Source organism: Urocampus carinirostris, chromosome 12 (assembly GCF_059441175.1).
Source record: "Urocampus carinirostris isolate Australia breed hairy pipefish chromosome 12, RoL_Ucar_1.0, whole genome shotgun sequence".
Classification (NCBI taxonomy): Eukaryota; Metazoa; Chordata; class Actinopteri; order Syngnathiformes; family Syngnathidae; genus Urocampus; species Urocampus carinirostris.
The window spans coordinates 1,235,229-1,247,778 of NC_142360.1; the positions used below are offsets into that span (position 1 = coordinate 1,235,229).

Below are 12,550 nucleotides of genomic sequence, written 5' to 3' on the forward strand. Positions count from 1 at the left end.
CCTCAGAAGATTTTGCTTTGGTGTTTAGTTTATTATCTTTGGGTATCGTGCGCTGTCCCTCGGTTCTTGGTTCTTGATCTTTGAAAGATTTTACCCTGGGCTTTAGTTCGTCATCTTTGGTTATGGCCTGGTTTGCTTCGATTCTTGGTTCCTCTTCAAAATATTTTGTTTTGAGCTTTAGTTTGCAATCTTTGCTTATGGATAGGTTTTCCTTAATTTCAGTTTCCTCGTCTTTGAAGGATTTTGCTGTGCGTTTTACTTTGTTTTCTATTGGTGTTGTAACCAGTTCATTTTTATTTGTCTCTGTGTCTCTTAATGGCCGTTCTTCCATTCCCGTCATTGTTTTGCTCCTTGACCTTGCTGGTGGTCTTGGGGGTATTAGTTCCATTTTGAAATGTTGAGGCAGTTCTTTTATGTTAACAAACATGCTGTGCAGTTGATTTACTGATGGTACTGGTATCACTGTGTTTCCCTGAGTATTTCCTTTCCTTGAATCATCGGCTGTTGCAGTCGGTGGTTCTACAATGAGATTTTCAGACTCTCTTCTGACACATTCAGTAGGCTCTGCTTCTGCTGAATTTCTTTCTTTTGATCGCACGGATGGTTTTATATCCTCCCCTGACTTCTTTACTTTGTCTGTCTTTAAATTTATTTTTGCCTCTTGCTCAAATGTTGTCTTTGCAGTGGATGTTACATGTTTTTTAGCCATGTTGTCCTCTTTAACTCTCTTGAATGAAGTGTCTGGGTGGTCAATTATTTTTTCAACGTTTCTGACTCCTTCACACAGTTCTTCATTTTGCTCTAGATATTTTTCCAGAGATTTAGATAGCTGGTTTCTTTCTTCAACACCTTTTTTTCTAGGAGTTTGGACAGGTTGACTTACGTCTACCTTTACATGTCCGTTTAGTGGTTGAATATTTTCCTTCTCAACTTCGGCATTCAAATGCTCCTTTCCATTTAACATTTTTGGTCTTTTTAAAACCTCCATGTTTTGTTCTAAACTTTTTTGCTTCAAATCCTGAGTACAATCGAAGACTGTCTCTGTAGTTGTTTCAGTTTGGATTGCTTTTTTGTTTCTAGTTTCTGTTTGCAAAGACCAAATAGGCTGTTTTATGTTTAACATGAGCTCCTCGTCTTGTTCTACTTCAGCGATTGACGCTTTCTGAGTTGTCCTCCTCTTAGGCTCTGGTGGGATTGTTGGTATCTTATAAACCTCGACATCTTCCATATGATGCTCTTTCTGGTTTGAATCTTGAGCTTTATCAAAGACTCTATCTACATTTTTTTCAGTTTGAATCTTCTTTTGGATTTTAGTTTCTGTTTGCAAAGACTGAATGGGCAGTCTTAAGTTCGATATGGGTTTTTCGTCTTGTTCGAATGCAGTGACTGATTCTTTTCGAGTTGTCCTATTCTTTAGCTCTGGGGCTATTTTTGGTACCGTATAAACCTCCACATCTTGTTCCATACGAATAGGCTGTTTTATGTTTAATATGAGCTCCTCGTCTTTTTCTATTGCATGGATTGATGTTTTTCGCGTTGAATTCTTTTTTGGCTCTGGGGGGATTGTTGGTACCTTGTAAACCTCCACATCTTTATCCATTCTATACTCATCTTGGTTACTTTTATTGAGTACTTGAGTACATTTATTGTCTTTAGTGTTTTCAGTCTGGATTTCTGTTTTTTTTCTACTTTCTGTTTGCAAAGGCCCAACGAGCTGTTTTATGTTTAATATGGGCTCCTCGTCTTGTTCTAATGCATCGACTGTTACTTTTTGTGCTGTCCCTTTCTTAGGTTCTGGAACATTTGTTTGTATTTTGTATGACACAACAACTTGTTCCAAACTATCTACCTTTTGTTTGGGATCCCAAGTGCTATTAAGGTCTGTGTCTTTATGTTTTTCTGTCTGGATCACATCTTGGTTTTTAATTTCTGTTTGCATAGACTGAATGGGGTGTTTTATGTTCATCATGCCTTCTTCGTCTTGTTCTAATGAATTTATTGAAGCTTCTCGTATTGTCCTCTTTTTGGGCCCTAAAGGTATTGGCTTTGCATTGGGTACTTTAACATTATCACATTTGGAAGTGATCCTTTGTGGCAGTGTTAGGGGATGTTCTTCCTTCGATAAGGTAGTATGTGGTGCTAGAGGTTAAATTGTTTTAAGGGAGAAAATATATTAGTATACTTTGTGTATGTACGCTCATATTACATATATGCAGCGGATGTGCCCACCTTTTACAGACACCATTGCAGTAGTCACTGCACCTTTTGCTTGACATGAGTAACATCCACTGTCTTCAGGATTTAGATCATTGATGTGAAGTTGGAGAGAACAGTCATCCTGTTTTATTGCATACTTCTTGTTTTCTGTTAAAGGTAGTCCATCTTTTTTCCATTGTATGGACGATACAAATGTGGACAATTCGCAGCACAAGACGGCTATAGCCCCTGCTTCTGTTATCATGTTTCGTAGTTCTTGCAAGAAAAAGTAGGGTCGTTCTAGAATACAGAAATAAATCAAGCAATCATATATAATTTTTAAACACCTATGCATTGAAATTTTATGTAATCGTTTAATATTTGACATTTGAAATCAGTGCACCTTATAATTCAATGGGCCTTATAGTTTAGAAAATGCACTAATACCTTTAACAGATACAGCAGCAATAGTCTCTGCGCTTTCTGCATGACATGAGTAGTTTCCCTTGTCCTCAGGTTTGAGGTCCTTGATGGTGAGCTGAATAAGGCAGCCATCTTGTTTCATCTCATACTTCCTGCTGTCCCTCAGAGTGAGTCTGTTCATTTTCCATTGCACTGCCACTCCAGGTTTCGACAGCTCACAAGACAGAACAATCGTATTTCCTTCTTCTGCTTCCATATTTTGCAAGTCAGCTTTGAAACAAACTGGGGACTCTGGTGATGGATTTAAGAAATAGTGTAAAACATTTACAGATCTCAGTGTTTTAGACTGTAAGGAAGTGGAAGATGATAGAAGCAATGTCTCTCATTTGCTTCTTGAGTACCTTTTACGCATACTTTTGCAATGGTTTCTGCAAAGCCTGCCTGGCACATGTAGCTACCACTATCCTCCAGCTTTAGGTCTTTGATGTTGAGTTGCAGGAGGGCTCCATCCTGCTTCATCACAAACTTCTTGTTGGCTTTCAGAGGCACACTGTTCTTCTTCCATTCTGCTTGTACTCCAGTCTTGGACAACTCGCAGTGTAATGAGAGTGACGCATTCTCCTCCATCTCCACATTATTTAACTGTTTTTTGAAGTATAGTGGTATCTCTGTTGGGGAATGTATTGAACAAACCACCTTAATTGTTTATAATCCAGTTGGAAAATTATTTCATTTTACAGCGTAGAAAAATTATAACAATTCAATACCTCTTACAGTTAGGGTCGCAGAACTCTCAGAATTACCCGCTTGACATGTGTAGATTCCGCTATCTTCAGGTTTGAGGTCCACAATGTTAAGCCGAAGGAGACAGACATCTTGTTTGATTACGTACTTTCTATTATCTCTTAGAGGTAACTTATCCTTTTTCCATATCACTGGCACTCCGCCTTCAGACAGCTCACAAGACATTGCTGCTTCATCGCCTTCCTCTACCTCCACATTTTGCAAGTCAGCTTTAAATGTGACTTGAAGTTCTGGAGAACGATTAGGGGATAGAATTGTCGTTATTATTGATTACAACGTAGTGTACGTTGTTTACAACAAGTTTAGACATGGCATGCTGCGCAAGCTGGAAATGTCATCTAGACTGGGTAGAAATCAGCCAATAATTTTCTGGGCTGTGTTGATGACTCTGTATGGTTCTCCTGGCTGCTGACGTATGCCAGAATGCTATCCACTGTGTTTTTGTATAAGGACACCAGCAGATTCGGTTTCAGACTGTTTTTCCGGAGAACTCACAGGACATGTGGCTGCTGCCTGGCCTTCCCTACTACAGCCCTGGTGTTGGCAGACCAGGAGAAGTCATTGGAGGAGTTTGAAAGAGTGGACTCTCTCTACCCAGTCTCTATTGGTGATGAGTGAGAATACAGTGAATAAATGCTAAAAATATTAAGGCCAACACTGTGTCTGTCCATCTATCCATCTCCCCCGGTCATATCCCTCGAGAGGGGTGACCGACAGCAAGACAAACACATACAAAAACAAAGAAAATAAAAAAGGGAAATAGTTGCAAAAAACACACACAAACATTTTTGGACCATGCACCCAAGCAAGTTAAGCACCTCGGCACCCAACCTGGTCATGCTTTCGTCCCTCCAGATGTTGTTGTTGAACAACACTGTGTACCGTATATAAAAACAATCCTAGATGAGTGGACATACCTTTAACACAAACGTTTGCAGTGGTTTCTATGTTCCCTGCCTCACATGCGTAATGACCACTATCTTCTTGTTTGAAGCTTCTGATTTTGAGCTGACAAAGGCAGCCGTCTTGTATCATCTCATACTTCCTGTTGCCCCTAAGGGGCACCCTGTTTTTCTTCCATTGCACTGTAAGGCCAGGTTTGGACAACTCACAGGAAAGAGAGATAAAACTTTGCTCCTTCACTTCAACATTTTGTAACTTTGTAACAAAGAATGGCGGCAGCTCTGAGGAAATTCATCATAGCGTTTCAGTAAAATAGACCACAAAGTACAAAATCGAACAGTAAGATATAAGAACAATACCTTTTACTGACAGAGTTGCAGTACTTTCTGTTTTTCCTGCTTGACATGTGTAGGTTCCACTATCTTCAGGTTTGATGTCCACAATGTTAAGCTGAAAGAAGCAGCCATCTTGTTTGATTACATACTTCTTATTATCTCTTAGAGGTAACTTATCCTTTTTCCATTGCACTGGCACTCCTGGTTTAGACAGCTCACAAGACATTTCTGCTGTTTCTCCTTCCTCTACCTCCATGTTTTGCAAGTCCACTTTAAACACAACGGGAAGTTCTAGAGAAATACATTAAAACAGAATTGTCTTTATTGTCATTGATTTCAATGTAGTGAACATTGTTCGCAACAAGATTAGATGTGTCATGTAGGAGTATGGTGATGAGTGAAAATACAGTAAAAAATGCGAAGAAGGCTAATGACAACACTGTACGCTCTGTACTGTATATTAAAATAATGATAGTCAAATGGAAATACCTTTAACAGAAACGATGGCACTGGTTTCTAAGTTTCCCACTTGACAGGCATAACTACCACTATCCTCAGGTTTTAGGTCACTGATTGTGAGCTGACAGAGGCAGCCATCTTGTTTCATCTCATACTTGTTGCCCCTAAGAGGCACCCTGTTTTTCATCCATTGCACTGTAAGGCCAGGTTTGGAGAACTCACAGGATAGGGACATAAAACCTCTCTCCTCAACTACAACATTTTGTAGCTTGGTAACAAAGAACTGAGGAATCTCTGTGGGAATTTATCAAAGCACGTCAATAAAATGAACCACATCATTGAGCATAATATTGGTTTGAAAACAGTACCTTTTAGAGACAAATATGCAGTGGTTTTTGTACTTCCTGCTTGACACATGTAACTCCCACTATCCTCTGGTTTAAGATCCTTAATGTGAAGCCGGAGAAGACCACCATCCTGGCTCATCGTATACTTGCTGCCGTCTCTTAATGGCAACCTGTTCTTCTTCCATTGTATCGCAATATCAGGTTTCGATACCTCACAGTATAAGGAGGCAATACCACCCTCCTCAGCCTTTACATTTTTTAAATTTTGTTTAAAAAAAGGTGGAAATTCTGTGAAAAAATGAATTCAACAGTGAGAGAAACACTCAGAAATTTATATTCCCCATAACGGTCTTTACCTTTCACTGTTAAAGTTGCAGTCGATTCTACATTTCCTACATGGCATGAGTAGCTGCCGCTGTCTTCGGGTTTAAGGTCTATTATGCTAAGCTGAAGTAGGCAGCCGTCCTGCTTCATTTCATATTTCTTATTGGCCTTCAGATGCAGTCTGTTCTTCTTCCATTGCACTGGCGTGCCAGGTTTGGACAGCTCGCAACTTAAACATACTGAGCCTCCCTCTTCCATCTGCACATTTCGCAAATCTTTCTTGAAAAACGATGGTAGCTCTTGATAAAAACAAACACAAAAAAAACTGTAAGAGCAGTTTTGATATTTCTTCTTCTCAAATGGTGATAGATGAGTCGAGAAAAGTTATACAGTATAGGAAAACATCCTTTCCAGGTACATCCTGCAAAGTTCAGTTTTCTCTCTATCCGCCTGCTACTCAAGCTTCCTAAGGAACGTGATTGAACATTCTGGAAGTGTCGTGCAATGTTGACTGTGTTTTTCAGCAAGCAATCATAATTGAGAAATTGTAAAGAACCCTAAGAATTTACTGCTGCCAGCACAAAGCCTTAGCATAAATTCAGTGAAGCATTTTTCCGATATAACTATTTGATGGTATTTAAACTTGACTTTACCTTTGACTGTAATTGTTGCAGTAGTTTTTGCATTTCCAGCTTGACACACATAGCTGCCACTGTCCTCAAGTTTGAGCTCCTTGATGTGAAGTTGAAGGAAGCATCCATCTTGCTTTATTTCATACTTCCTGCCAGACCTAATTGGGAGACCATTCTTTTCCCATTGAACCGGCAGTCCAAGTTTGGAAAGCTCACAATACAGGAAGGCAGAGCTTCCCTCCTCAGCTTCAACACTTTGCAACTCTTCCTGAAAAAATGGTGGGAGGTCTGTAGAAAGAGAAATAACAGTTGTGAACACACATTTACGTTGTATTTTCGTATTTATAATTACATAATGCTCGCTTCCCATGTTAGTACCTGTCACTGTAAGCTTGGCACTGGCCTGTGTATCCCCTGTATCACAAGAGTAGACTCCAGCATCCAGTGGCTCCACATCATGGATAAGCAGTATGTTGACTTTTCCCTCTTTTCGTATTGTAAATTTATCGCCATTTTGAAGTGGGATATGGTTGCGCCACCAGGTAACAGGCGTGGTGTATTTAGACGTTGTGCAAGAGAAAGTAGCACATTCTCCTTCCATGATCAGAACATCTCGAGGCTTCTCCTCAAATACAACTGAAAAGTAAGACATCTCTGTAGTTGAGCAAATTGATTGATTGATAACTGTGTCCAACCTTTGGGCTTTGTCACCACAAGAAGACTTGCTGATGTCCTTTCATCCCCAACCACAAATGCTACAGTCCCAGTCTCCTCGGGTGTCGTCATGGTGAGGACAAGTCTGTGTGTTCGACCCTGGCATGTCATTTGATTCATATCATTCTTCTGCAGTGGACTGGAGCCCAGCCACCACACACCCTCATTCACATTGGCATGGCTGAGCTCGCACACAAACATGGCATCTTCACCCGTGGTCACCGTCAAGTCTTTAAGTTCTGTAACAATTCTCACTTGCTCTGTAGGGGAAAAAGACAACCTTGTATACATGGTGTGGGAAATTCTTACAGCATGGACAAAGATTTCTGCCTTGAGACATACCCCTCACAATCAACTTGGCAGTGGTCTTCTTGCCCCTGGTGATGCAACAGTATTCACCAGCATCATCCAGGTTCAGTTGCTTGATCTCAAGCATATGCGTATTTCCTTTTTTTGTAATAATTACTCGTTCTTTTTGTTCAATGACAGTGTTGTCCTTCTTCCAAGTAACTGGAACGTTGGAACTGGAAACTTCACATGAGAACAGCACTGATTTGCCTTCCATCACTGCTAGGCTTTCCAGTTCCTTCTCAAAGAATACTGACGCTGCGGCTAGGATAAGGAGGATTAAGTACTATGGTTATCGAGAGGACTTAACACACCATGTAAACATTTGTGTTTGACAGACATGTGCTGTACTACTTGATCCTCTTGATTTTGTACAATCATTCTGATTGCCAATACTTTTGTGATCCTTTTCACCTTATGTTTTTCACCGTCTACACCTCCGATTGTTAAGTTGACGGGAATAAGGCAGCATGCAAGGAGAAGTTGTTTTGAAAGTTAACTCATAACAAACACCAAAAATGTGTGTAGTCGAGTGGGTGCACAACAGTAGACAGGAGAATCTTACAGGGTGTAGTTAACAAAGCCACAGACAACATTACTTAGGACTCCCTTATTCTATTCCAGTCTAATGTAGTGAAGTCTATTTTATTCTATTCTATGTTGATGATGGTAAAGAGAAATTATCTATGTCTAAATTTTGCCCTGGGAACAATAAAATAATTTCATGAAGCAGCCAGAAACATAAAGAAAATTAAATACCTTTCACGTTGACTTCAGCCATTGTCTTCTGCTCCCCAAAGACACAACTGTACTCCCCAACGTCCTCTGGTAGGACGTTCCTGATGCTCATCTCAGCTATCTTGTCCTTGAGAGTCATCTGATACCTCCCACCAGGATGAATCTGGTCCTCTCCTTTCCACCATTGTACAGCTATACCTTCCCTGGACAGTTCACACTTCAGGCTTACGCTGCCTCCTTCAGCTGCTTCTTGGTTCTTTAAACCCGTTTTAAAGGTGAAGGGAATAGCTGTGGAAGTGCAATGAGAACATTAGTCGTATTTCACCACACACACTCAGATTAAGCTTTTTAGTCTTACTTGTGACTGTGATGTTGGCTACGGTCTTGGTGTCACCATAGATACAGCTGTAGTATCCACTGTCCTCCAGTTGGGTGTTTTTTATGGTCAGCTCTTGAATACTGTTTCGATTTTTTAAACAATACTTGAAATTATTCCTTAGCAGTTCTTGTCCTTTCCTCCACTCAACAGAAAGCCCAGGCTTGGATAATTCACATGTCAACGTAATACTGTTCTCTTCCTCCACTTGTAGGTTCTTCAATTTGGTTTTGAAGGTGATGGGAGGTGCTGAAATTACAAGCCATGGTTAACATTGTGAAAGGATAGTCGAGAGTATTTTAGTTAACCTGAGATCATTCACCTTTCACTTTGAGATCAGCAGTAGACTGGCAGTCTTTCGTTTTGCAAGTATACTTCCCGGCGTCATTCTCTTCTATGTTGTTGACAAAAAGTTTGGCAAAATGTCCCTCCTGTTTCATTTCGTATTTGTAACCAGGCTTCAGGACAACTCTTCCTTTCCTCCAGTCCACTAGTGCTCCAGATTTGGTCAACTCGCAGCAGAACATGGCAATATCACCTTCCTTTATCTCCAAATCCTGAAGTTCTTGCTTAAATGTAACAGGAAGGGCTGGCAAAAAAACCCACATTGAAACCAAACGCATTGTTAAGGCTTTCAGACACTCGCCAAAAACTTAGGTACAAAATATAGAGTATGAAAGGTAACCTCTTAAATCCAAGTCCTGATGACTACAATTGTACTATAGTTGTATTTTTGCATTACTGTCATTCTTTCAATTACACAATGCTTACTGTGTAAAACATTTTAATGTGTTTAGGTGTAACTAACGAAATTTGGTCCTAATTGGACAAAGTGAACTTCACAAAATTAGAAGGGGATGAAATGCCACACTCCAGGAATGGCTTAGGATGTTACAGGACACGCCCAGACATACCAAAGGGCTTTTCCCCCCCCTTTTTTCTTTAATAAAGAGGTGGCTGCTATCCACAACTTCTATTCCTTTTGGCAATTTTGGCAAAGACACACATGTGTCAAACTGTAAAAAAGCCATGGACTAAAACTAGACTACCGGTATGTGTGCTTTTTGTTGGAAACCTGATGAGATTTTACGCCAGTAACACGTTCCGCGCTAAACATTCATCGACTTAACAGGGGCCTACCTCTGACGTTGATATCAGCTGAAGTAATTGCTGTACCAACAGAGCAGCTGTATTCGCCTGTATCATTTAGCATTAGCTCTCTCACCAGCATCTCACACACCCGTCCTTCTTGTTTCATTTGATATTTAGCTCCATCCGTTAAGAGCTGCTCATACTTCCTCCACACAACTGGAACTCTTGGTTTGGAAAGCTCGCAGTGGAGCGTAACGCTGCTCTCTTCCACGGTTTCTTGGTTCTTCAACTTTTGTTTGAAGATTACGGGAATTTCTGTTTGGAGAAATTACTGTGATAATTGTTCACTTGTGCGGTTCAGGAAGATCAAATGGTCTGCAATAGCATGAAATACATTTTTTTTCCCAATAAAATGTCTCACCGGTGATCATAATCATAGCAGTACTTTTAACGCCTTCACAAACGCAGCTGTAAACACCGCTGTCTTCAGGCTGACTCTTTCTGATGAGCAGCTCAAGTGTGGAACCTCTCTCCTTGAGCTGATACTTCTCATCACTGGCTAACATCACGTCTCCCTTCAACCAGAGAACGACCATTCCAGCTTTGGAAAGCTGGCAGCGAAGTGGTACCTCGGTGCCTTCTTGCACTTCAATATTACTGAGTTCCTGGACGAATTTGACTGGTCGTTCTATTTGGGGGGGGGGGGTATATGGGAGGGGTTCAATTGATTAGTAACAATCGTTAATGTAGAACGGGGGTCTGCAACATTTTTGGTTTGGAGTGCCACTCTCAAATTTCCATGTTTATCAGTGTGCCAGAATAATGACTCGCACAATTTTTTTTATAACTAAGAGAGCTGTCCAAATATACAACATGAAAATACATTGAGGAAAGCACGGCAGCTGAGTGGTTAGTGCGTCCGCGGCACAATTCTGAGGTCATGAGATTGAACCTTCCTGTGTGGAGTTTGTATGCTCTCCCCGTGCTTGCGTGGGTTTCCTCCAGGCTCTCCGGTTTCCTCCCACATTCTAAAAACATGCATGTCAGGTTAGTTGGCCTGAATGAGCGAGTGAGTTGTCTGTCTCTGTGTGCCCTGCGACTGGCTGGCAACAGTTCAGGGTGTCCACTGCCGGAAGATAGCTGGGATGGGCTCCAGCACCCCCGCGACCCTACTAGATAAGGGGTTCGGATAATGGATGTATGGATGGATGGATGGATGAATATACATTGAAATCGCATAACTGACCAATTTATCTTCCACTATTCTTGTTCGTCAATAAACTAAAAAAATGAATGTGAGCAACATGTAGAAAGGCCTGTAGACATCCATGACTTCGACTTTTTACAACAAGAATCAACCATTCTTCATCTACAATGAATTACAATCAAAAAACAAGCTACCATACCAATCATTGATGAAATATTATTGCAGAAAATATCAAAACTTGAAATCACAGCAGCAAGGCAGAAGACTACTTGAAAGTGTGTGCAACAGAAATAACCACTGTAGAGCAGCACCCACGCCCGCCCGCCCGCACACACACACACACACACACACACACACACACACACACACACACACACACACACACACACACACACACACACACACACACACACACACACACACACACACACGTGCGCTTCTTTAATATATTCGCCACGAGTAAATGACTTTCCGTGCTTTGCTATGCAGTGAGCAATTTGATAACTTGTGTTTTTAGCAGTGAAAATGTTTTCAGGGTCTGTGTTTGTTTGCAGTACCTGGACACAGCGCGTTTTAACGTCTCCGCCTTGTCAGACTCGTCCTTGAATTCGTGTTCATGTTTCGTCTCGTAATGACGATTAGCACTTGACGTGCGAGGTACAACCCTCTCGAGGCATAATGCACAAATACGGTCATAAAAAAAAAGAAAAAGCCCCAGTCATCCGTCTACGCTGGGTGAGAAGGACGATTTGTTTTTCACTGGAGGAGCTGTCATGATTCATTCATCACACGCCGGTGTTTCTGTGGTTGGGTTTAAACACGGATCTCTCCTCTGCGAGGCGCCACGCAGACACACGGAGCACTTGCACGCCGTGTTATTTAGGGGCTCTACTGAAGCGCAACTGAAAATGGCTAAAATTTAGGTAAAAATGTGCATTTTTTAAAATAATCATTATTTTTATTATTTTGCCGTGCGCTCGCGTGCCACTGGTTAACCCCTCGTGTACCACTGCTGGCACGCGTGTCATGGGTTGTCAACGCTGATGTAGAATGAAAACTTTCATCTCATTGATGAATTTCTCTTTGAATCCTGCCTCCCCCAAAAGTTTTTTGGGGGGTTTCTTTGTGACTAGAATGTCAATGACCTTGGAACTGATTTTCCCGTGTCATCTCAACTATTTCAGTAAATTTTTAGCTTTGGAAAAACACAATATGCTGTTTGGTAGGAAAACTAATTACACATACTCCAACCACTGTTCAAACAATTACAATTTTCTTTCTTGATAAAATGTATCCATTTTCATTTAACCTTATAACTTTTACAATACAGTCTTTACTCAATATGTTGATTGACTTTAGATCAGGGGTGTCAAACTCAAATTCACTGTGGGCCAAAATTAATCAAATAAGTAAAGTCACGGGGCAAAGTCAATATTTATTTAAGGATTAACTGCAACTGATATGTAATGTTTAACCTTTTCATACGGACACAAACTTTAGTTTTGCTTAAACACAGAATTTAGAACCAGCCAATGCTTGATATTACAAAAACTAAATTTGAAATAAACTACATGGTGGTATTCATTTCTTATTTAAATAAATAAAGTACCGTATTTTCCGCACTATAAGGCGCACCTAAAAGCCTTTATTTT

At 40.6% G+C, this 12,550-nt stretch overlaps 1 protein-coding gene across 1 annotated transcript in view; it reads right to left on the reverse strand.

The window, feature by feature from the left end:
- obscna (obscurin, cytoskeletal calmodulin and titin-interacting RhoGEF a) overlaps nucleotides 1-12,550 on the reverse strand; it is an 81,846-nt gene that overhangs the window by 35,323 nt on the left and 33,973 nt on the right. The window contains exons 23-42 of the mRNA XM_088350158.1: nucleotides 10,113-10,379; nucleotides 9,740-10,006; nucleotides 8,922-9,188; nucleotides 8,582-8,848; nucleotides 8,245-8,511; nucleotides 7,480-7,749; nucleotides 7,119-7,397; nucleotides 6,802-7,059; nucleotides 6,445-6,711; nucleotides 5,824-6,090; nucleotides 5,489-5,755; nucleotides 5,151-5,414; nucleotides 4,686-4,952; nucleotides 4,341-4,607; nucleotides 3,387-3,653; nucleotides 3,021-3,287; nucleotides 2,644-2,910; nucleotides 2,230-2,496; nucleotides 850-2,139; nucleotides 200-774 (exon numbers count right to left, since the gene is read on the reverse strand). Coding sequence (XP_088206284.1) covers nucleotides 200-774; nucleotides 850-2,139; nucleotides 2,230-2,496; nucleotides 2,644-2,910; nucleotides 3,021-3,287; nucleotides 3,387-3,653; nucleotides 4,341-4,607; nucleotides 4,686-4,952; nucleotides 5,151-5,414; nucleotides 5,489-5,755; nucleotides 5,824-6,090; nucleotides 6,445-6,711; nucleotides 6,802-7,059; nucleotides 7,119-7,397; nucleotides 7,480-7,749; nucleotides 8,245-8,511; nucleotides 8,582-8,848; nucleotides 8,922-9,188; nucleotides 9,740-10,006; nucleotides 10,113-10,379 — 6,674 coding nt within the window. The remainder of the gene's footprint in view (nucleotides 1-199; nucleotides 775-849; nucleotides 2,140-2,229; nucleotides 2,497-2,643; nucleotides 2,911-3,020; nucleotides 3,288-3,386; nucleotides 3,654-4,340; nucleotides 4,608-4,685; nucleotides 4,953-5,150; nucleotides 5,415-5,488; nucleotides 5,756-5,823; nucleotides 6,091-6,444; nucleotides 6,712-6,801; nucleotides 7,060-7,118; nucleotides 7,398-7,479; nucleotides 7,750-8,244; nucleotides 8,512-8,581; nucleotides 8,849-8,921; nucleotides 9,189-9,739; nucleotides 10,007-10,112; nucleotides 10,380-12,550) is intronic.